The sequence below is a fragment of the Takifugu flavidus genome, chromosome 3, assembly GCF_003711565.1.
Source record: "Takifugu flavidus isolate HTHZ2018 chromosome 3, ASM371156v2, whole genome shotgun sequence".
Lineage (NCBI taxonomy): Eukaryota > Metazoa > Chordata > Actinopteri > Tetraodontiformes > Tetraodontidae > Takifugu > Takifugu flavidus.
Window position 1 is genome coordinate 15,687,987 of NC_079522.1, and position 24,317 is coordinate 15,712,303.

A 24,317-nucleotide genomic window follows, 5' to 3' on the forward strand; every position below is an offset into this window, starting at 1 on the left:
TACCCAAAAGTGCATCTTTCTGTTTCTGTCACCTTCCCACACCTAATATCACACATATGTATACTCTCTGTTGCCTTCACCTTGTTCACATTTATGTTTGTTCCTGATATTTTCCCCATACTGTCACTTTCTCTTATTCAAACCAACACATTTTATACTCATACCTTCTTTGTATCATGAAAAAAAAAACCCTCAGTACTGTACACCCACCTCATCTAGAATGCTAAGCACCCCCTGTATCCAGTCAATGTTCTGCCCCTCCTCCACAGCTGTAGCTTACCAGATCTGCCAGTCCCCATCTAAAAATGTTAACTGAGGTTCTCAGAAAATGTGGCAAAGGCAGGACAATGCTATTTCCATGGCAACAGTGATGCCAAAAGACCAATATCTCAATAGGCTCTATGTGCAAATATGAAGGCACATTATTATGAGAGGTGAGACACATGAAGGTGTTATCTTTTTACATGCCTTTTAATTACCACCACAAAACTAGAGGGGTTACCAAGCTTGTTAAATGTAGATAGATCAATACGAAACACATAAAAAAATATATGGTGCATACCGTACAATGCACACGTCGTCAACAAAGTGGGACAACATGCTGACAAGTCAGGTCACACCACAGAAATCTTCCACTCAAAGGATTCAAAAATTTGCTTTGGTTGTTTCTGCAAAATTGCAAAAATTCAAGAGAGCACCAGCTGCACACACAAAGAAACACAGCTCTTTGTTCTGCCACCTTGATGGGTCAGACACCCTCTCTGGTTCTCTCCTTATAAAAAAAAAAAGGTGATGTGTTGCTGATACACCCGCTGCTGCCCTGAATTTCAAAAGCTGATACAAAAAAGTCTCCAAGTCCTCAGATCACCTGTGTTGCATTTTGCCCTCGAGGATTTCTTGGGAAACATTTAAAAATTAAAAAAAAGGTGTGGACTGGCTCAAAAGGAGAAAATGAAGAACACTCAGCTCCAGACAACAACTGTCGGCTACCTTTTAATTAATGCATTTATCATTTCTTGGTGGCTACCTTCTTTGTGGTTCTTAAATATATTTATTTAATTTCCCAATTACTTGAGTGCAAACTAGCTCTTGCCCATTTGGAGTGCAATAAATTACTGTCCCTTAATTAGGCTGCTGGATGATAAAAGCATGTCTGTCCAACTTTGTTTCAAACTGACTGAAGATTTTTTTTTCTCTTTTTTGATTGAGCGGTGCAGACTAATTGGATTCTTGACTGGCGGTTGGAATGAAATTATCAGTCAGAAAAAGGAGTTGATTGCTAAGATGGTGGGAGAGATTGTTTTTAGAATAGAAAACAATGAAATGGGGAAACACGCCAGACTGGAAAAGAAGAAGAAAAAATAGCCAGCATTGCTCACAAAAAGCTGGAAATAATATTTCATGATTTGAAAGTGATGCAAATAGTTGTGACTACCTTGTTTCACGAAATACGTTTCATAGTAGCATCTGCCCATTTCTGATTCTCCCTAAATTGTGCTCATTACTTGAACCGCTGACTGCGACTGTACAGCAGTACGAGGAGGCTGCTGTCATGGATAAACCAGTAAAGTTGTGGAAGGCAAGAGTCATGCGGAGCCTGCTGAAACATCTGAGGGAGGAATTCTGCTCTCGTCTGTGCTGAGGTGTGGCCTTGATTACGGTGCAGGCTGCAGCTTACAGCTAAATGCTGCAGTCCTGAGTGCACCCTGTAAGTCACATGACCAGAATATAATTACCTCTCTCAATTAAGTCTAACATTTTCTCCTTATATTGATAATACTGCCAATCGATAGTTGTGTTATAGACTTTAAGAGCCAAATTAAGATTTATAGTACTGAAATATGAAGTAGTTAAAGATACATGTTATGGTAGATAATGTAATGATTCTCACTGTATAATTGTTACATAAATGTGCCTATAAAAGAACAGACTTAATTCTTCTGTTGAAGCCAATTACAATTCAAGACGGGTGCCTGCAAGCGCCCTTAAAGTCCCACTATGTGGTTTTATTTTCAGAACTATCAAGATAGAGGGATGAAACAACATAAACCAGATCAAGCTTTACTATTCCTAAACCGTCAAAGTAGGACCTGCAATTTCCAAAATTATTGTTACTGAAAACAGGTTTTAAGCCCTTTTGCTTTTTCATGCTAATGATGCTGAGCTGCTAGCTGTACTTGAGAAGCTGAAAACCATGAAAGAAAGGAAAGAAATACCTTTTGTAATCTTGAAGCCTCCCAACAGCTATACCGTGTAATTAGCATAGCCTAATTGTTGGCTGAAGAAAACAATAGTATTTAAGCCTCCCACCATCAATATATGCAAGCCGGGGAAAAACTTCCGGGATTTTGTGCTTTGTGAGGTCATAGAGATGACAGTCATTAAGCCTCCGTGGCTATATTAGTCCCTTTCCCTGTAAGATTCACTGTTACAGATTAAAGCAGCAATGTCATGTGACCTTTCCTGACATCAACCAAATTGCCAACAGGCAGGAGGTGGATCTCCTTTAACCACTCCGAGTCGGAAACGCACGGTTGATAACCCCTTTGATTCGCTGTTAGGCTGGCATGCAGCTGATCCAATCACCTACAGTTAAGAATCTGAATCTGTTAGCCACGATAGCTAATGAAATCCCAATAATAATTGTAATTTCATCCTCACGCGACCAATTGTTTCATCACAGCGGGTGTATGATTTCTTCTGTGGTGGCTATGTTACATGCAGTGTGTGGCAATTATCTAATTCACCTGATGATAAAACGTATGAAATATCATCTCTGGGGGTAATTAGGCATCAGGGCTTTGCTCAAGGGTATTTGATTGTAAGATCACAAACAACTGATTTTGCAAATGGTGTTGTGTAATTATCTTCTTATAACCCTGTCCCGTGACATTTCAGTGTCTCAGTGTCAGTGTGACGCTTTATGAAGGATTTTCTTCAATACTAATAGTGACACCTGCTGGTTAGTTTGGGTATTTATCCTCAATACTCTGCACGACACTCCACACAAACCTAAATACATCTTTGGGTCAGACAGACACATCTAAATCAGTATGATATGCTTATAATATGATTTGGGATTATAAAATAGATGATTTGTGTATGTATTTTTTTAATAGACCCATGTGTGTTATGTATCAATACAGCATTACATTTTAGCCTAAAGGTATGTGAATAACTCTAGAAGGAAAAGGTCAGTGATTCAAATTTCAACTCAAAATATAGATCAATAAAACAGAGAAATAAAACAGGGAAAAATAAATGAAGGCTAATGTATCAGTGAGTCCATTTTACAGATCAATAAAATAGCCAGCCCTGAATGTTTGCAATACGTTTTGGTGAAGCTCAAACTCTCTAGACAGCACAAGTAACCATATTGATCGTTTAAAATGCTTCGTAAAGCCTTCAAAAAAAAGAAAACAGCAGAAGGGTCAATAACAACGTTTCAAGTGCTGATATTGGCTGAATTCACTCAGAGGAAAATGTCAAAGTTCATTATGGGACCACAGGTGTTTTATTCTTACGGTAGACAACACCTATAATAGCTGCTGGACTGGTGAAAATGTGAAGAAAATAGCATTTAAAGCAGCCTGTCGGTAGTTTCTGTCTCTGATGAAGCCTTTCAGATCACATACTAAACCAAAGGTTGCGAACAGCGCGGCAGCTGTTGTCAACACTTGTCATGTTGTCAACACTTGTCATGGCCAGCTTGTCAATGATTAGCACAATAACACGGTGCAGCCCTGCTATCTTCAACATCCCCTCTCTGGACCCGGTTGGATGATGGATAAACAGGCACATACCTCAGTTATTTACCAACAGTGACCTGCAAACTGCCTCTGTGTCCTTTCATTGTGTACCAATCGAAGCACTGAGTAAACTCATTTTTGTTCCCGCTTATGCCACTAAAACTTTTATTTATTTTTTTGAAACACCCAAAGCTCCCTCTCATGCTAGCAGTTTAGTGGCAAGACCGCCATCAAGGCCCATAAGCTGAAAGCAATTGCTCCTGGAAGCTCAGAAGGAGGCAACCATTTCCACGGGAACCTTTACAGAAAACTCAACTGTTTCCTCTTGTTGTGGGAAAATCCTAAACTGGCCTAGCGATGCTGCACTGAAGAAAAGGAACATTTAACACTGAACACAAAGCTAATGCACAGTCCCATCTTGAACTGACTTTGTGGCTGAAGTTTGGGTTATTATTTAAGGTTGGGAACCATTTATAAGCCAGACACATCCTGTCTCGCATACTGAAACTGCACTTCAGACAGAAATATTGAAAAATGAATGAATATAGTTTTGAAGGTTAGGTGTTTCATACCCTTGTTAGAAGCTTTTCCAATCGGTCCCTTTTGGTTTACACACCTGTTAGTGTGGATTTTCTTGATGCGGGCGAAGCTTTACCAAAAGATCTGATTATGGTGTGTTTTGGGGAATGGGAATTTAGAAAACACCTTCATAATGCCAAACCTTGAATCCTTGTCCATCTAAAAACATGTAGTTGAGTTGTTTCGTATTAAACTGCCAGAGTCCCGAGTAGCTAATCATATTCATGCCTGTAAAAAAGGCTGCAGCAAGGAGACTTCACTCTTAAACACATCAATATTTTACAGTTTCGATAACTGGACTTGGGTTCATGAACCCTCCTTAAACTGCTCTTGTGTTTATATTTCTCACAATGAAGCTCGGAAATGGCTGCAGGCACGACTTTGCCCTCTTGGGTAAAAGAAAGACAAAACCAAGGAAGAAAATATGGTTTCATGTGAAAAGGAATTTTTATTTTTGAACTTCTCATGAACACATCTCAGATGACAGTGAAACAAGTGCCCACATCCACAACAAAAAGGTCTGCAGACAGTACAAACAGTATTACACCATGGTCAGAAAGTTAGGATGGAAACGTTAAATTAAGAAGTGCACGTTCGCATTTGTGACACAATGAAAATGCACAGTTTGAATTGGAACAGATAACAGGTTATTCCTTCTGTTACTTTTAAGTGTACCAGGTATTGAAACAAAGCAACAATACAAAATACCAAACAGATTTTTATATTTACAGTAGGAAGCATCATATATGGTTACTTTAGTAACTATTTTATTTGTTTATCAAATCGCAAATGGACTATTCTGGCAGGTTTTTTTGTTGCTCTTTTTATGTTTTGTTTTGATTTTTTTAACTAGGAAAACATGAAATTAAGAGTCAGAAAAAGAATAGTGAGGTCCTCTGTGCTGAGCTGTTTTTTGATCCACTGAAGTGACTCTGAGTGACTTTTTTGTCAAATACCAGCTGCAAGTGTTTAAAAACCAATTTTTCAAGTAAATGAATCATTCTGGGATTTTAACAAGGAAATGTTTTACTCAACAGCTTGATTTATACAATAGTGATAAAACAAAACCAAAATGAGCCATTTACACCCCACATTTAATTATAACCTGGGGCCGCAGAAAGAGAAAAAACAAATCATCATGTACCACATGAAATTATAACGGCAGGCCCTGTCAAGCTGCCAAAAACAAAATCAACATGCTAACTCATTAAGAACACAACACCTTCTCAACATTGTTAATTGCACCAACATTATTTTACCCTTTTGGGCTAGAGAAACTCTGAATAACATATGACCAACATGTGCAAAAACAAGGTCTACCTTTTAAGGGAGTTTTGTATTTGATTCGCATCTCATTAGCTATTTCCTTTTTCACTTCCAAAATAATTCTGCAGCTCTATTATGTTTGTAAAGACACCAGGACAGACAATAATGGCTATTTTGGTGGCTTTGTCATCAGGGAAGTATAATCAGTAGGGTGAATTTACAAGATTTACATTGTCCGGCACTTTCCTGTGATTATATTTGTCCAAATTCCTGCAAAAATGTAATTCTTGCATCACATCTGCATCCTTGGCTAACCACAGATCAGGGCATTCAGAATGACATCAATTATTCATCATCAGAGAATCATTATTTGATGACTCAAGGGTAAGAAGGAACTTTCTGGACAAAATCCGAAGCTAGCATGTGCTAGCTGGGCTCAATCTAACCAATGCCTCGTGGCTGGCTGACCTGGTTCTGTGCAGAAGATGTGATTCAAAGGTTTTCAAAGTGCTATGTCTGATGAGATGAAAGTTAGAAACTGATTTTGTGCCCCTCCTGAAGTACTAATCCGACGCTTCACTGGCATCTCAATCGCATGACCCAGCCAAATGTTTTTGCTGTTGCTCCACTTTTGAGGCATAATTAACGATAACCGCTAAACATTAGCTCTTGTCTTTGTAATTTAAAGCTGCAGGAGGCAAACTTAAATAAAACTTCATGACCTAAGAAAGAGAAGGTAGGAAATATGCAGTATGGTATCATACAATTGTGCCTCATGCAGCTTTAGGATCGCTCGTCCTAGCTGGATTTATCCCTGATTCTCTGTACTCTCTAGTCTTGGGGGTCCAGTCCTTCTAGATGGTCAGGGATAGGAAGGCCAGTGAGGATTGTCAGACACCTGTTCCACACATTGAACACAGGGCAGATAGGTTGAGCAAAGGACACGTGGAATGTGTGCAGGTGCTGGGAACCCACTGCATCGTAGAAAGTGACGCAGCCGGCGTCATAGTCCAGCAGAACCCCCACGCGTCGCAAGTGGGGCAAGGGCTCGATAGCAAACTCTTTGCTGTTGTGGCGCACTGCCCAGGAGTTGTTGCAGCGGCACAGCACCCAGGAGGCCGAGTTTTTGCCGATCCACTCATGCTTGGGGCATGATTTGTAGGCTATGCCCACAGCGTACCTGAAGAGTACACAGCACATTTACACTTCTATTCTAGATATCAACATTTTTAAAGCCTAAAATAACCAAAACCCTCACCATGTGCTCCCGCCAATCAAAGCCTCCCAGTAGTGCCGACCACTGTCAATGTAGACATTTCCAACCACTCCATAGCTGCTCTGGCTGCTGAAACGCTCCTGGCTGTGGCCTTTTTTGGAAGTGGTCTCATCCCGCTCCACTGTCAGGTTGTCATGTGACACCTTCAATTTCTTGTGCGCAGATTTTGGATCCAGTTTAAAGGGTTGACCTGGTGAAACAGAAGAGCAATATACATTAAACAGGCATAACATGTAAAAAAGTCACGCTTTTAGTCCGTTTGTACTGACTGTTGGTCTTCAGAGTTGCAGGTTCGCTGCTTCTGCTTCCTGCTTGGTTGATGGCCTTGACAACAAAGATGTACTTGGTGCCGCTCTGCAGACCATGCACGGTGTAGTGGTTCTGCTTGATGTTGGGAACAATCATCCAGCTGTCCAACGAGTTACACAGACCTGGCAAGTCAATACAAAACAGGCCCAGATGAGTGGAAAATGAAAATCCAGTTCATCAGTTGTGTTGGACAGAAATTGGGGTTCCAAGCGTTCGTCTTGGCTTCTTCCAGCAGAGAAATTAGGTTAATTTAATAGGTTTCCTACATTTTATACAGCTGTATTTCCACTGTCCAGGCTGTATACTAAACCTTGTATACCCATGAGGAATAAGCAGTGGCTAACAGAAACCAGAAGGGTGAATATTTAAGACATCATAAGGTAGCAATTTTGAAAGACGTGTTTATTAAAAAGCATGTGCTTCAAAAGATGTGTTGAAGACATTGAGGACTTTGACGATGGCAAAAAGCCAAATAATGAATCCTTCAGAGGATGTGAAATACAGCCGTGTGAGATTATTATTTAATACTTATGGGTAAGCCTGTGTTGGAGAGCACAGATGAAAATGTGTGAAAAGGCATTTGCACCTTTGCTGGCTTCAAAGCGACAGTGTTTTGGCGTGTGCGTCTCTGTATAATCCTCAGGCGAGTCTGAATGCCCGCGTGCACGCATTTGCCTTTTGTAGCAAGGCATTTGTTGCTGCCGTCGCCCTGCCTGTGAAATCTATGCAAATTATCCACCGCCTATCATCATCAGCGATCAAAAATACAAACAAAATGAAAATAATCCTGGTTTAAACTTGAATGATTTTATGACATTTGCAAACCAAAGCCAAAGTCAATTTTCCCTGGAGGAGTTTTGTAAAGGCTGAGGTGAACAAGTTAAGGCTGTTGTCTTTGTGTTGACATTGGAAGACTTTGTGAACAGTGATTCATCTCTCCACGGGGGAAGCGTCCAACTCGTGACTTGCATGCAAACAGCAACACCTCTCTGACATTATCGTGCGTGGAAAACATGAGGTGAGAAAGCCCCGGGGTGTCTCGGTGAGGGGAAAGACAAGGGATCAGTCTCAAGTTAGTCTTTAAAGTGGTGAGATAGCGACAAGACACAAACAACAAGTGAAAAAGTACAGCTGAAGGAAAGTAGATTAAAGAGAACAAAAAGGCAATGATTTAGTGCTCTGATGTAAAAGTTGAAGAAACATCTGATACCCAGACCTCAGTTTTCATCCAGGCAGGTGTTGCTACATCTTATTATGAATCTAGGTTCGTGAATTTAGTGAAGTCTTGAGGCACCATTGTCAAATCTTCCCTCTGTCATAAGCTACTGTTGTTTGATGCTAGCATAAAGGCCTCCAGGTGTCCCTTCAAGAGATTCTGCTGCCGGAAATTTGTCATTTCTCAGAAGAAGCATGTCATAAATTCGAGACACCCAAAGGGAAGTGTTGGCCAGAGGAAAACGTCACGAAAGCTCTGAGAGGAACATCATAAGTTATTGTAGCCCTGAGTGACAAGAAAAGGTGGAGGAATAAAAGGAAGGCTGGTATGGTTTCTAATATTTGCTTCAAAAAGGTTGTATTGCCATGAGCGAGCATGTGTCATTTGGTTTGACCTTTGAGCTGCTTATATTGTCACGATCTCCAGTCGGAGCGTGACAGCATGCTAGCATGCCCATACTCTCTGCAAGGGGAATTCAAACCCATCAGCAATTTCTATGAAAATAATGGAATAATCTCCAGTGGTGCTGCATGTTGCTTCCACTGATTGGGAAAAGAAAGAACGTCGGTGTCAACAGTGTCAGACAACTCGAGCAGTCAGCTCCAGCAGCTGCACCAGAGGAGAGTGATGAGTTCATCAAACTACTCACTGGCGATGTTGGACTGTCCGGTGAAGATTGCGTACTGGAGTTCGTATGACACCACTGTGAATTCATCGTCCGATGTCCAGTGGACAGCGATGGTGTCGTAAGATGCCGTGCACAGCTCCTCCCTTATGGACGGAGCGTTGGGAGCTGCGGAGGGTGAAAAGTGTCGTCAGTCTCGGTTTCCAAAAGATATGAACATGTAATCATTTTAAAACTACACTGTCAATTATTTTGACAAACTGTTGCCCCAATTAACCTTGTTTTTGTTTATGCAGTTTGGTTTATGAAGTCAATGCTTCGTTACACAGGGGATTGAACATGTTCTTTCCAGTCGAGTGGTGCGTTGAGCAATTAAAGCAATACGGAGCAGATATGATAAAATATTCAGCTGAACACATTATCACAGCAGGAAGAGTAAATATCACAGTCCCTTTAGCAGTGACAAATGTGGGTCATTACGTAACCACAAGAGATGCCAAATCAGCGTTTTTGTACACTTTTTTAATAATAAGCTGCATTGCTTAAAGGGGGAAAAATAAGACAAACGCGTCTTTGCGTTCAAAGCATGTAGCCGTTAGCAAAGCGAAGGGGAAAAAAGACACAAAGGCACAGCTTGAATTGATTGTAAGGCCACTTCCTATTTTTTTCTGAGTCTGTCACTCTACCCCCCCCCATCTCAAGCCTTCTGCCATGAGTGGCTGCACATAGTGGAGTGATTCAGACTGATTCACTTAGTGAAAAGGCCCTCCAGCAAAGCCCTTGTCCATTACAGAGAATAAATATGAGCCAGCTATTTTTCACAGGCCTTCAGGTCCTCCTCACATGATGTTGTGATGCACTCATTGTTGATGACACCTTGTGATTGGCTCCCGTGAGAAATAGTGAGAAATAGTTTTCAGTAATAATTGGTTGAGTCGCTTATATGTTTCACTTTTAGGAGACAGCAAAAGTTTTACCAGTGAGATAATCCAGGTTTTCCAACAACTTCTTCTCTCTGCCAAAGTCCAGGGCAAACGTATCAAAAGTGTCTGTCAGGTGAATCTCAGGGATCAGTACTTGGGTTGATGCAGTTGCCATGGAAACCCTAGAATGATGGAAAAAGAGCAAAAAGAGGCATTAATGTTGCATTTGTTGGATTATTCTAACTGATTTTACACCTACAGATACAAAAATGTTAGAGCAAGAAACTTGCAAATGAAGGATGACGTCATTTTCTTGAATGATGGACTTTTCTTAAGCATTGATATTTTGGGATGGAGACGACACACCAACAAGCTAACGTGATGCACTAAGCAAAGTTGTTTCTCCTCTTACACATGACATGACCATTTCATTTAGCTTCTCTGCAATCATTAATAGTCTACATAGACAATTTGATAATTTACAAAAGATAAATCATTTTCAGTTATCAGCATTTAGGCCTTGAAAACTCTGTTATGTTCTAGAATCATCCAAGGAATTCTACACATTAAATAGGTTTGCATTTGATAAGTAATTGTCTTGATCACGATGATAATACAAATCTGTGTCTTTAAAAAGATTCTAATTATCATTTTGACACAAAAAAGATCTTGAAACATAGCGAAGGATAAAGTTCTCCAACAAATATTGAATAAAAAACACAGTTTACTTCCTGGTTTTGAGCTGGAATGTTCACTTAGACTGGCAGAAAATAATCCTGTCAACATAATTGTGGATTGGAATCAAAGTAATTAAATTTATTGTTGGAGGCTCTTTTCTTTTTCAATCACTGTGTTCTGTTTGTGCCTTGGCACACTGTAAATATCTCCATCATGTGTTTCCACAGCGTGATGTTGTGTGTGACCTCTCGTTGATGCTCTTGGCAGTCTGCAGGAAGCGGGCGTGATCAGTCTCTTTCAGGGTCTGGTCGGCCTGCGTGATGAGGGCCGACGACCTCTCGATGCACTGCTTGCAGTTGGCTATTTGCTGTGCGAGCTTCCGAAGACGCTGTGACTGAAGAGAATGACAAATGGGGAGAGAGAGGTTTCAGCTGAGAGTCGCTCAGACAGATCGAGCCCGGGATACCTGAAGATTATCAAATCGTGGTTAGCATAGTGGGGATTATTAGGGGTAAGAACGGAAAATATACTCCATATGGTGTTTCTGTGGTCCAAGAAGATGTGTTTCAACTGCATTTTTAGACACATCAGGGATTCTGTTTGAACAAAATCTTCCCTTAGTATCCCCCTTGGTTTCATGCCCTCTCCTAAAGGAATGAGCAGAGATTTTAGGAGACAGATTGAGGTCAGCTACTGAATTGAGGGCAAAGGACATTTCAACAGAAATTTGGCTTGGACATAATCCACTCATCTTCGCCTGAATCCATGTAAATTAGCAATGAACATAACAATAAAAAAAAAAACATGAAAGTGGTTGGAAACACTTGTGTTGTCTTTATCTGCTATGATAGCTCAATCTTTAGAAATCTGTTGGTCTAAATGTAAATGTAGCTTTACATTATTTGAGTCAATCCTCATTACAAAGAGGATCCCTTGTGGCTCATTAATTCAAGCTGGAAAAAGAAATCACTTGGTTTTAGAGTGCAAGTAAACATAAATAAACATAACCTCGTCCCATATGCTCGCAGGCCTACTGTACTACTGGCCAGTCTGGCTGTTTTCACTGTCCCTTCAGACTGGGCTGAGAACCAGGCTGTTCTCAGATCAAGAGGATGAATCAAGTTTTTAAGGGGAAAAAATGCTCAAATAATATGCAATGCACCAAAAATTCAAGCTCTAGAATGTGTCTCGCCATCAAGTGGCAGGGAAGCAGAGTGACATTAGCCTGTTTTTGTGGAGGAACGTCTATTTTTCAAGATTTTCAAAAACTTCAGCAGAGTTCTACTGAAATTACAGAGATGAAAACTTCACGCTAAAACTGCAAACAATGGAGCAAAAGAGGAGAATCTATGAGAAGCGGACGGACGATGAGGTCTGAGGACTTTGAGTCGGCTTCTTGAAATGGACCAAATCTATAAAAGAATAGCCAACAAGCTGGCTAAGCTAATTTGGAGCACACACTGAAGAAATTCCTCAAAAGGTGGAGCATCACAAGCAAAACTCTAAGAAGCTGAAGGACCACGGGAGTCGCAGTGGGTCTGAGTGTGGCACTAATCCCCATAATGACATCAGCCTGATACGCACATCACAAATTCCTTCTTTAAAACCAGTTAAATAAATAGCTGGAAGCAACAGTTCTGGAAACGTCTTTGGAAATGGGGCTTTTGACTGCAGCCACCCATATTTGAAAAATAGTTTTGACCTCATAAAACACATACATTAATCAAACCATCATTTGCAAGTCCATTTGTTTGCTCTTTACTCCTAAAACCAGTCTGGACCTCATGAGGGGGACCCATGTTAGTATTTATTTACCTCACATGAAATGATGCCTTCATTTCAGTGATGAAGGTTCACCACAAAAACTTTATAATTTATGTTTATATTTGATTTCTGACAAGAATATGTTAAAAACTCTGAACTTGAATACCGTAAGTTAAGTACAGCACTTGAGCAAATGTCTGTCGATTGTATCAAAACACCAGCAAATTCTTGCAGCAAGAAAAAAAATCTTCATTTAAATAGGAGGCAACCTTGAGCAGGACCAGGCTCGTATGGGGAGCTGATGGCGGGTAATCACGTAAAAACGGGATGAAAAAAGGAATTGACCTGACCTTCCCTTCCTTGATCTTGCTGCCGATGAGCTCCCTCCTCCTCTGAATGATGTCAATGAGGACGTCGCACTCCTCCATGAGCTTACCCTCCTGACGGGACGCATTCACCTGCGAATTCATTTGCAAACAGAAGATTGGATAAACATAAAGACTGATGGATGATGGTGCATGTGTGTGTGTGTGTGTGTGTGTGTGGTGGTGGTGGGGGGCTCCTTAGGGACATCCGGTATTGTCAGTGGTTTCATATCATGTTGACAAAGGGACAGGATGTCACATTCATCCATCAGCCTTCCCTGTCCCCACCAAACACTCGCGGAAGATGAAGCATGTTGTCCAGCCATTTTACCTTCCAGTGGTTTGGGAACAAGTGACAGTAGCATGAGCCTCTGACCGGGACCAGTGGATATTTCTGTTATATTTCTGTGGTGCAGTTGTTTGGCGGATGCAGGACTGCATAGACCGTTACACAACTTGTGACATCATCATTGATGGCAAACCAGAGACAATGTGGTTGATGACTGTTCTTAATCATCAGCCAACCTGAAATCAGACTCAGTAAAACTAATTTAAAAGGAAATTAAAGTCAGAGGATATTTTTGAGGATAATGACACCGTTCAGAGTCGCTCGAACACAACAGCCCAGATGAGATGTTGCTCGGGGGCTCTATTCACAAGGTTATTCTTTTTCTCCTTTTATTTTTCATCCTGGCTAAGTCTCTAAAATCCAATGGAGTCTAATTAAGAGACTTTTAGGCCTCGCAACAAGAATAATTCCGCCGAGTGTGTCGTGGTTCGGTTTCTGGACGGCATCCGGGGGCAGGCCAATCTCTGCAGAGCGCGGAGCCTCCAGCGCACCTGCGGCTCGTTGCGCACTAATTAAGGCCGCGTCTACTTAAGGCCGCCCCTCCTAGCGGCCGGTTCTGGATTGTTGCTTTTGTTCGCGCATCTAGCTCCAGCTCCCCGAGATCGCCCGTCCTTTGCCTCATTGTTCTCTAGTTTTGTGGGTTTTTTCCTGTGCTTTGTCACCTTTGTTCAGTTGGTTTCTTCCCGTCGTTTTTGTCCCATTTTGAATTGTGATTTTTCGTTCGCTCTTTCAGCTGATACTTTTCCTGAGTTTCGTTGTTACTTTATTCGATCTTCTTGGATATTGTGCCAATAAAGAACCTTTTGTTTGGACTCTGCGTCTGGGTCCTGGCCTGCCAAACCGTTCCGTAACAGAGTGGTCTCTTCCGTAGGGCCTGATTTAGCCAGTTGTAAAGTGTTTTGTTGCCGGTTGAAGAGGAAGCAATAAAAGGGAACGGTGCTATGCCTGCAGCACTCCCACACATGCACGGGTTCAATTTTGACATCACGAGGTCTTTTGCCAGTTGTTCTATTCTAAATCACACCGTCAAATCAAGAAAAAAGCCACACACTCAATAAGAGTGAAAGTTTTCAGTCAGTAAACTAGTATTAGAAGTTCCACAGAAGCTCTGATTCAGTCCCTGACATTTCTCAGTGGAAACAAAAGTGACGCTGTCTGATCTTGCTCATCTGAACAGAACCAAGTGCCCATGAGGCAGGCACACACACACACACACACTCCAATTTAGATTTCAACAGAATTAGATGGAATTTTGTAGGCAGAATGTTAACTATGCAGGCACGCACCATCACGGTTCACACACGCTCTGTGATTAAAGTCATGTGTAGATGGAGAACATCTAATAAGTGTGGGCAGAGCTCTTAGCATGACAGATTGTGCCCTTCTGGCGAAATGGAGTGAATCATTCAACCAGAGGAAAAAAACACGCAAACATCTCTATCCTCATTAGAGTGTGGCAAATTTGAAACAGCGGATGCAAACAACACTTTCATGCAAATTAATATGCGGATGATATTTTTCTGCATTAGCAACATCTTAGAATTGTGTCCAGTGCTCCAGATCCAACAGTTTCAGCATCGAATTCCAAGATGATCCAGAGTGACCCTTAGAAGTTCCAAGGTTTAACATGTTGTACAGACTTTGATGCAACGTGCTACATGTGAGCTGAACAGATCTCTGAATCTGAATCAAGAACAAATTGCCAAGAAACAGCTTCATTTCTAAAGTAAAATGTGTGCATCCTTTATCTGAGGAAGAGCTTTGGAACACAAGAACCTGACGTGAAATATTCAGCAAGCTGCCAGCTGGTTCTCTCAAGTGACCTTCCTGTTGTTTGGGGAGGTTTTTTTTGGTCATTTTCACACCTCCCATGTGCATCTGCACATCAAATAGCTTCATTTATGGAGGCATGCATTCACTCTGGCTCCAGATCACAAAGTTCCATCTATTGCTCAGGCAGCATTCTCACCTAAAATGTACCATTGCTGTGCACTCTGAAAGCTATTTCAGGGGTTGAGGATTTTTAAATCCCCTATTCCACATTGTTGTGACTTAAATGTGCGAGATGCGGGCAAAAAAGAAAAAAAACCCAGAAAAAAGAGTCACTTTTTATATGCTGTATTTAAAGTTTTCATTAATTTTCACTTGAAAACAAAATATCCCATAAAAGGAAGGGGGGAAAATGAATTAATCCAAAACCAAAAAGACAGTACGAGTGTTACAAACGTGACTCGGATACAGAGATTGTTATTCCCAAAGAAACATGAGTAAACTGCCTGTTCAACCCAATGGGGTCAAACGTTTAAAGCTTCTTAATGGACCAACACAACACGAGCTAGCAGAGGCTTAGCACCAGACCGCCTGGAGGATACGCAAATCCACGTAAACCTTCTCTGTATAGTAAAATTATTAAATGGCCCAGTAATGCTCTCAAAATATTTAACCAGAATTTCTGTACGTACGACCTAAAGCACAACAGCTGACACTAGAGTTCAGTGTTTAGCATTTATATTGCAACAAATCTCTGAGATAATATAATTACAATGATGGACAATACTCAATTCTATAGAAATGAAAATTCTAAATGTGATAATTTCCTAAATTTGAAAAAGCAGTATAGATGTTATATGATCAATATAGAACTATGTTCACTGTAATGGACAGAAAAATAGACAATATATGTCAGTATTGGAGGACTCACCTCAACGTGTTGACATGTCTGGATTAGTTTCCCCATCAGCGACTCCAGCTCGTTGTTGCGTTTGATCAAATTGCTCAGGTTGGAGTCCAGGGCTTGCTGTAGCAAACACAGAAAGATAATATGTATTTTCAGGATTTGAGAAGTACTCTGAACCATATCTGGAGGATGCAGGAGAACCCCATGAGCTCAACCACCCAGAAGCATAAAGTTCTAAAACAACTAACAAAACAAGACAGAAATGCTGCAACGCTTCCCCCTCCACCGGGCTGCGAGGCTTCCTCGCAAAAATCCTCAGGAGTCGGAGGTTTCTCATGAAAAAGAGAAAGCGTTTTAGCCACATACCTCGGTGCGAGGGTGATACCCCTCGTCTCTGTATTGCCTCCTCATCCTGGCCAGTCTGAGCCTCCAACAGCGGATCCTACTCTAGAAGAGGATGTGACTGGGACAGCCACTCCACTGAGCAGCAAGCCATGCGCAAACCCAGCCAAGCAGCAAATTAGGCATCAAAAGCTTTCCCTATGAAAGCGCACAGCAGCACTCTCGGCTAACGAACCGGCAAACAGGTGACGGCACGTCAGCTCCCCATCCCAGAACACTCCTCCCCACTTTTTCTTCCTCTCCTTCTGCTCCTTATTTTATCCTCTTTTGCTGCCTTTTATCTGCCCCTGCACAAGCTGTCTCCTTTACTCCCAAGACCGTCGTGTTATTGCCAAACCGAGCGTGTTTAAGCCGCTCTGACGCTGCGTCTCCTACAGGACCCTTATTCCCAGGTGGGTCTGAGCTCCTGAGATTTCCTGACCAGGCACAGAGACCAGAGCTAAATCCAAAAACAAGATTTGCTGCAACTCAACAATGACAATCCTCCAACAACTCCCAGCAGTGTGGTCGGAACACAGGATGTGGCCTCAAAAGAAGCCACCCTGGAGGAAATCTTGAAAATACACAACCAGTGGTGGGATTTCTGCATGGCTTGTGTGTGTGTGTGTGTGTGTGTGTGTGTGTGTGTGTATGTGTGTGCGCGCTCTGTAGTTGAACTGGAGGGGCTTAATGGATGACCTTAATACAGCGATGACACAAATGCTAATGCTGCATAAAGGCCTCCCCCCATCCCCAGGAGGAAAAACATAGGATGCTTCTGAAACTGTGGCATTAGAGGCAGTAAACTAAACTTTAAAAGGATGCAGGTAATTCAGCACCTGCATCGCATGCAGGCTCAGGGAACGCAGGGAAATCCGCGGAAGCTAACATGTGGACGGTATCCAAGCTGCCCAGCTAGCGGTGATTGCTCAAAGCTGAACATCACGGCCACCTGTCAGCTGTCAATTACACACCTTGTTTGTCTTTCTCTTTCAGCCAGTCTGAACTACGTTTGACCCCACCACCCTTCCCCAGACAGCCCAAAAATCTGCCATCGAGGCTAAGCCAGAGATTTGATATGCTTCTTCAGCTATGATATAAACCGATAGATCCAGATGGGCCCAAACTAGACGGGTGGAGACTGTTTTTACAGAATTAAGCTGAATTTTAAAGCCAGCTCTTCGCATGAACGCTGAGGCCCCTCAAACTTTCTTACGACAGCCTCTGAGAGTGGTGACAAGGCCATCAAAGCAAATCATAAGTGATTGACCCAGTTTAAAAGTACTAAAATGGATTATTCATGTCGCTTTGCTTGTGGGCCTTCATGACTCAGCAGATTCAGTCAAAAAACCAAAATTGCTGAGTCACTTGTGTTTTTCCTATTGATTACACAACCTTGCCCGAGAATGCCATCATTATAGAAATACGATTTTGTGACAATAAATACAGTTGCACATATCCTGCCAATATGTTTTATGGGACCTAAAAGGTCAAATTGTGTTAAACACGAGGTTTGTACAAGGAGGGCATCACTTTAGCATTGGCAGAAGATTTAAAATATCTAACAAGGTAGTGGAAAATGCACCAATTGCTCACAACATATTGTGTTTTATAGGTTTAAAGGTTAAATCTTTGTGTCATGTGTCAACATGAGACATCAGTAAAAGCTCTGAACCTGTCCTTTCAGTCTTTCTTAAAATCTTTTTTCAAATAATTAAAAAAAGACTTAAAGAAAACTAAAAGTTTCAAAAATATATATATATGCAGACATCATTTTGACATTTAAAAAAAAAAAAAACATAAATATACAAGTACTTACATTTCCACTGCAGGAGATTAGCGAGTCAGTGTCTTCACCCTGGAGGCAACATGTTTTTATATTTCACTTGTGTACTTTTCAGCAGATATTAATAATGTATTTTAAACTGTGCTGATGATTAATAATTCATCAGTGTAAACCAAAGTAGGCCTTTTTTTTGCTATCAACTGCACGTTAGGCCTTCTGGCCCAGACAACGTGCCGTTATGTTGCAGTGCAAGCTGTCTGAAAAGAAGACAGCAGCGTTCCCTCTTGGTGAGCTGACGCTGATTATGTGTCGTTGCGCTTGTAACCCAAAGCTACAGTGATAACCTGGTGCGGTGACACCCTAGAATGTCTACACTACTGCACAAGAACAGCGTTCAGCTGGTGTTGCAGAAACATAAGTGCAACAAAAGTAGAATAGCCGACCAAGACTGACTTTTACCTTAATGGAGAGGGTGTAAAACCACTAAGCTGGAGAGTCACCAGCAGTAAATCGAATACTTTAAACAAGGAGCGTTGGCAGAATTATTCAAATAATTATTAAAATAATCTATTTTGCCATAGCAGAGACTCGGAAACGTATGGAAATACGTGGCAAAGTCTGGTGGACGTGTGCCATTTCAAAATAAAAGCATGGCTTCAAAAGATGACAAGGTTGATCCGTTTGATTTGATTCTATTAATGTGTGAGGTAGTTTGAAACTTACTGCAACAGTAAGGTACGCTGCCTTGTACACTAGTCGAGGTTTTAATGACATTCAGTCACTGTGAGCAAGTAATGCAGAATTAGGATTAAATAAACGTTTTCCACAGAGGCAAACTTTTAATCAGCTGACATCTCTTTGTCACTTTGTAATTCCTACTTTTTTGAATTATACATCATGCACAGGTAAAAAACGAACTCGTTGCAAGAGGATCTCTGTCTTTTTGAAGATCTGGGCCACTGAGAGCAGGATTGTGTGCTGACAAATCCTCACCCAACTGTCAAACTGAGTATGACTTTTCCCCCTGTTGCTTCTCTATGGGAGAGCAGGAGAGGGAGATGAGCCGCATACATGACACGTACAAAGGAGCAGAAATGGAAGCCTGCACAGCAGAGGCAGACGCAGAGAGAGGGGAGTGGGCAGAGCAATGTTGAGACAGGAGCTGAGAACGAGATGAATCATTTATTTGTTTACCCCTCTGTGTTCAGCCGTCTTTGCAGACACAAGGCAGCATTTTATCTGCTCGGTCATCATTGGATTGGGATCTTCAGTTTTTGATGAAGAGGTACCGGTCTGTTTACCTGACATCTAATTTTGCGTGACAGGGGCATAAATAAGGTGGGAAAAGAAAATAAAAATGTAAAGAAGGAATACAAGGAATGTTGCTGCAATTGTTGCTGGAAGACGTGAGGGCCCCAAGCTAAAAGAAATGTTCTCAACAGATGGATACCTAGTCAGAGTACTTGTAATCTGCGTTTTCAGGAGGATTTCCTTTTACAACGGTGAATACAGACTTGATGACACTTCAGGGTCTGTCTTTCTGCTGTAGTCCAAATCATTTACTTCAAAAAATAACAGAATTTCCTGAAGAAACTACATATGAAACACCCTGAATAATTTCTTGATACACACAAGAGCACATATCCCACAATATTTCCTCTGTTAAATGAAATATGATCCAGAAACATCAGGGAAATATTACACACGACTAGATTACTCGAATGTATGTAAGAAACTGTGTGTAAGGTGCATTTAACAACCTGGATGCAGCTATAAATATCTTTTTAGATTAAAAAAAATAACAACACAGATTTCCATTTGTCTTGCATCTGATTGTTTTGTTCTCATTAATCCTTTTGTGTTGACACTCTTAAACCACATACATGTTATCTTAGCACATTCTAACATTCTAATCCCCTTTGCTCACCGCATGGGGTAAAAAGAAATCTCATAACTTGTGAAGGCTGCAGAAGGGTCATTCGTCAATAGATTTAACCATGTTTGAGCCACCACAGTGTGGTATTTATTACTATATAATAACAAAGGTCCTCAAGTCCTCCCACAAAACCAAATATATACCAAAACATGCTGAACTGGTGACGTCATTTGGAGGATCGTGACAATACTTTATCTGACCACCAGGGGACGCTTGAGATGCTTTAACATGTATTTCTCAGAAAACTCATATTCATCCATTATCTCATCAACATTCATTTTTGCTAACATGCACGTTAGCAAACCTTTAGGCATGTTTATGAATCTAAATCAACATTTTTCCTGCTTAAGGGTCTGTAATCAGACCTGCAGTCAAGGACTTTAAGAGCTATTTCCAGCTGTCTTCACAATCAATTTCCTGTGACAGGGGTAATTTTATCTGCAAAAATGGACGGGTGTTTCCACAATAACCTCCATGTTTCTTATCAGATGCACCACCTCCGCCTCTGTAAAGAGGAAGCTAAACCAATCATCTGATATCTTGGAAAGAGTGGGAGGATATCTGCAGTTCTAGTGGAACAGAGAGATGCATGAAATGGTCCAGAAAATATGAGCAAAATATTCCCAGGCTCCAAAAGTATGAGGAAACAATCCCATTTGAGTGAAAGGGGAAAATAAAAGAACACCATCATTTCCTAGTTTCCACCATTTGAGTTGGCTGTCAAATAGCCTTTCAGGCTTGTACTTTGTGACGCTCATGCAAACATTTCTGCCTGTATAAATTAAAACTTCAAAGAATTATCCAGCATCATTGCACAGCAGATGAGGCCATTTAAAAGCTGCAGCTACATTCAGTTTAGATATGAAATAAAAGAGACATCCTTCATTAAGAGGAATTATCTTAATTAGCTTTCAACAGATGCGTGCATTAAATCATCTTGAAAAACACAATTACTGCTGCTGTCGGGAGGTTTTCGCTGCTGCTCTGTACATTTAAAAACATAACAGGAATACATTTTGCTGAGAAATGAAAGGTTAAGTGAACTGACATGTGTGCCGACTCCAGCTTTCTCCTTTGAAAATGAATTTTGCCCGAAGGCTGCGATAAATTTAAAGCCTTGATGTTACGGAAGATGCAACAAAACAAGTCAGTGCAGTGAGGATGCACAGGGACCTTATTTGTTTCAGCTTTTAGTTTAATTTTGCTTGACTCACAAAGCTGTTGCTTTTTTCTGAAAGTAGTATAACACTTGTAGTTTTAAAAAATCCTAAAGGAAATATATGCACATTTAAATACAGTTCAACGCTGGTAAAAGATTAAATTAAAGATGAAATAGGACAATTCCACATAACACAACAGCTAATTTCATCATATATTGTCCAATCTGAGGATGTATTTGGGGGAATCTTGAAGGACAAATCTCCTTCTGAGAACAATTAGAGATACTCTTGGTGGTTGTTATAGCCAAAACAGTGCCAGGATTCACACAAGGTCAGAGCTACCATGGGGTCACAACCTGCTGTTCATAGAATGACAGATTATGCACCAGCTGTGTGAGATATATCAGGGCACCGGAGGTGTGCAAATCCCCACTAACCTCAGGCATAAAGGGCACATTTGCTTGCTGCGTGTGAAGATAAAATATGGCCGCCTGCATTATTGTCAGCTTTAAGGGAGGGAGGGCATGTTGGAGTGGTCTCTGTTGATGACTCGCATGTAGGAAAACTCCCCTGGAAAATGTGGGCATGTAAGGATGAGAGGCAGCCATACGTGTTTTTATTTTTCCACTTGCTGTCAAATTACAGAGATCCTGAATACTTCTGCAATAATTAGCCTGCAAAATTCCAGCTTATATCAAACTAAACAAGCTTCCAGCAAGCAGATTCCTACATTTAGCCTTCCTATAGGATTTGTTTATCGAAGTGTTGACAGATTTTTATTTTTTTTCAAAAGGCTTATCATCTATATAACTACTTAAAAATGTAGAAAGCAGTGTCTGGTGAAGCTGAGAAATGTTTCTGACAGTTTAAAAAAATGGGGACGGATTAGAGACAGATGCAATATGTTAGCTAATCAAAAACATCTTCTTTTGCTAGCATAATGTAAGCATAATGCTGTAATCAGTTCGGATTGAGCAAGTAATGAAGCGCTGCCAGAAAATCAAACTGCAGAACAGGTCAGCATCAGAAATGCTGCAGAACCGTGAAACTGATTATGCAAATTCCCTGTGATGATTCCTCTTCAGGTGCCAGCGGATAAAATCTTGTACTTTCCTCTGCCAAGGCTGATTCGTGAGGAAGCAACATTTGACTTCTTGAATTACAATGAATATTTTTTGACCTCAGCAACGTTTATGAAGTGACTTAATGCCCAAGAACGTGGGAAGCGTTGAAAAATGTGACATTATCTGAATGGTAAACAGACATTGAAGGAAAAATAGCAAAATAAAACAGACACTTGGAGATGCACATCCATTGATTCATCTCCTCCCACTATATCCCTCAACGGGGCACTTTAAACAACCATTCACACTCATTTTCACACCTTAGCTCAATTTTAAATTAATCTATCCAACAAATGTATGCTTTTAGACTGTGGGCGTTATCCGAGTCCCCAGAGAGAAACCCCACATGGACAGGGAAGATCTAGACTCCACAAAAAAGCCCCAGGCCCTTGGAACATTCCTGCTGTGAGGGAACAGTGCTAACCCCTGGTTGTCTTGCCTCCGGTTCTATCTGCACCTCCAGTGGCAACAACGAAATACTGTAACTGAACCCGCAGCATTTCTTCTTGACTAAAATCAGGCTGCCTATTGATTACATTACATTACATCACTAATATACAGCCGAGCAGCAACTGGAGTTGAATTTGAATTGAATTTTAGGTTGTTATTTGAACATGTGGTTAGTATTAAAAAACAAACAAGACAAAACACACAAATGTGAAAACACTTGAAACAAAATCATACCAAGATGTCCAAAAGGAGTAGGAAGAAGTATAAGCTTCCTACCCTTTCTCCATATCTTACACTTACCGTAAATTCATCAGATTTCCTATCTTTATTTACCTCCTTTTATGAAGACAAACAACCCCACCAAGTCACCTAATCAGTTCCCAGTGTTCCCTGTATTTAGCTGTTCCCATCACTGGTAATTGGTATCATTGTGGTTTAGACAATGACCCAGAGCAGGAGCTGAATGGTTTTCTGAAATGTTATTTTGGAGCGGATTTAATTCCCCTTGTGTTTGTCAGCTTTGAGTTGGAAAAGTTGACTGAAATCCAAACTTCCACAAGGAAGGAGGGATTACGTGCTTCTTTCTCCCTGTGTCCTGGCACGATGCCGATCGGGTTCAAATACCGCACATGTGAGTCGCACATTCTGCTGTGATGTTTCTTCAAAGGGGTGCTGTGGGTGGACCATCAGCTTTACTTTCCACGGGCGCTTATTAGGAGGGAATGTGTGTGGTCATAGCTAAAGTAGTGAAGATAACGAGCCTTCATTAGAACATTGTGTTCTCTGACCTGTGATATGCAGTTCTTACTTTTCTCTCATCCCAAATGAACAGATCAGAAAGAGGAGCCTGGTAATTGGACGATGCGCTGACGTGAGGATGCACTGCTAATTGCTCTTAGCTGCCTAAATTTGCTGAAACAGGCAAGATGAGGAGGTGCAGGAACATGTCTTCTGCAATTGGAGGATTGGAAACTATGGGCTTACGTTTATCCACCTCTTACGACACACAATGCCCTGTAGAGGAGTTTGGTCGGGCTTAAATGTGGTCATTTTAACACTAAAAGATATTACCCTCCTATGAGGGGCTTTGGCCGGTTTTGTTATTCTGCTCCACTGTCTCAAAAGTTAAAGAAAATCAGTAGAATTTCGTATCAGCATGGGATCGGTTGGTGTAATGGTTTCCTTCATTACACTGAAGAAAGGGCCTGCCTCCTCCCTGCGGATGTATTACCTCACACTCAAGCACTTGCTTCAAATTTCTTTTTAAAAGGAAAAAGCTCCTTCTCATAGGAGAAATGCCTCAATGTTTGATTCTAGGACTCTTAAAAGAGCTGCGTAAACACTGCAGATTGTGCAACAGGGTACTGCTGAAAAGGTTCCCTCGGTGAACCACTGAAAGTACTTTTTCACTCGCTATGTGATTTGTTTTGCAAAGGTTTGCAGGGAAAGGATCCATTTATCGACCCGCTGCTTGTAGGAAACCACTTATTCCAAATCAGGGTCACTGGAGGTGCTGGGGTCCATCCCGGCAATGGCCGGTGAGTGGCAGGAACACAAAGGACACATTAAAAGATTAGTCCAAAAACATCATCCCCTGAACACTCTGAGGACGAGGTCCAACTGTGTGAGCTCTAATTTTACCTACACACATACAATAGACGCCGCCTCCGTGGCCATTAGCGGCAGACTCTAACTGTCTAATAA

The 24,317-nt window shown here is 41.2% G+C and overlaps 1 protein-coding gene across 4 annotated transcripts in view; it reads right to left on the reverse strand.

Annotated features, from left to right (window-relative positions):
- Positions 1-4,756: 4,756 nt before the first annotated feature.
- LOC130522633 (E3 ubiquitin-protein ligase Midline-1-like) overlaps positions 4,757-24,317 on the reverse strand; it is a 47,058-nt gene continuing 27,497 nt past the window's right edge. For 3 of the 4 annotated variants that reach the window (XM_057027196.1, XM_057027195.1, XM_057027197.1), the window contains 9 exons: positions 17,977-18,015; positions 15,801-15,896; positions 12,736-12,843; positions 10,867-11,015; positions 9,998-10,125; positions 9,045-9,188; positions 7,140-7,301; positions 6,853-7,060; positions 4,757-6,774 (listed from right to left, as the gene is read on the reverse strand). In XM_057027196.1, coding sequence (XP_056883176.1) covers positions 6,426-6,774; positions 6,853-7,060; positions 7,140-7,301; positions 9,045-9,188; positions 9,998-10,125; positions 10,867-11,015; positions 12,736-12,843; positions 15,801-15,896; positions 17,977-18,015 — 1,383 coding nt within the window. In that variant the 3' untranslated portion in view covers positions 4,757-6,425. The remainder of the gene's footprint in view (positions 6,775-6,852; positions 7,061-7,139; positions 7,302-9,044; positions 9,189-9,997; positions 10,126-10,866; positions 11,016-12,735; positions 12,844-15,800; positions 15,897-17,976; positions 18,016-24,317) is intronic. The other variant, XM_057027198.1, reaches the window with a different exon arrangement.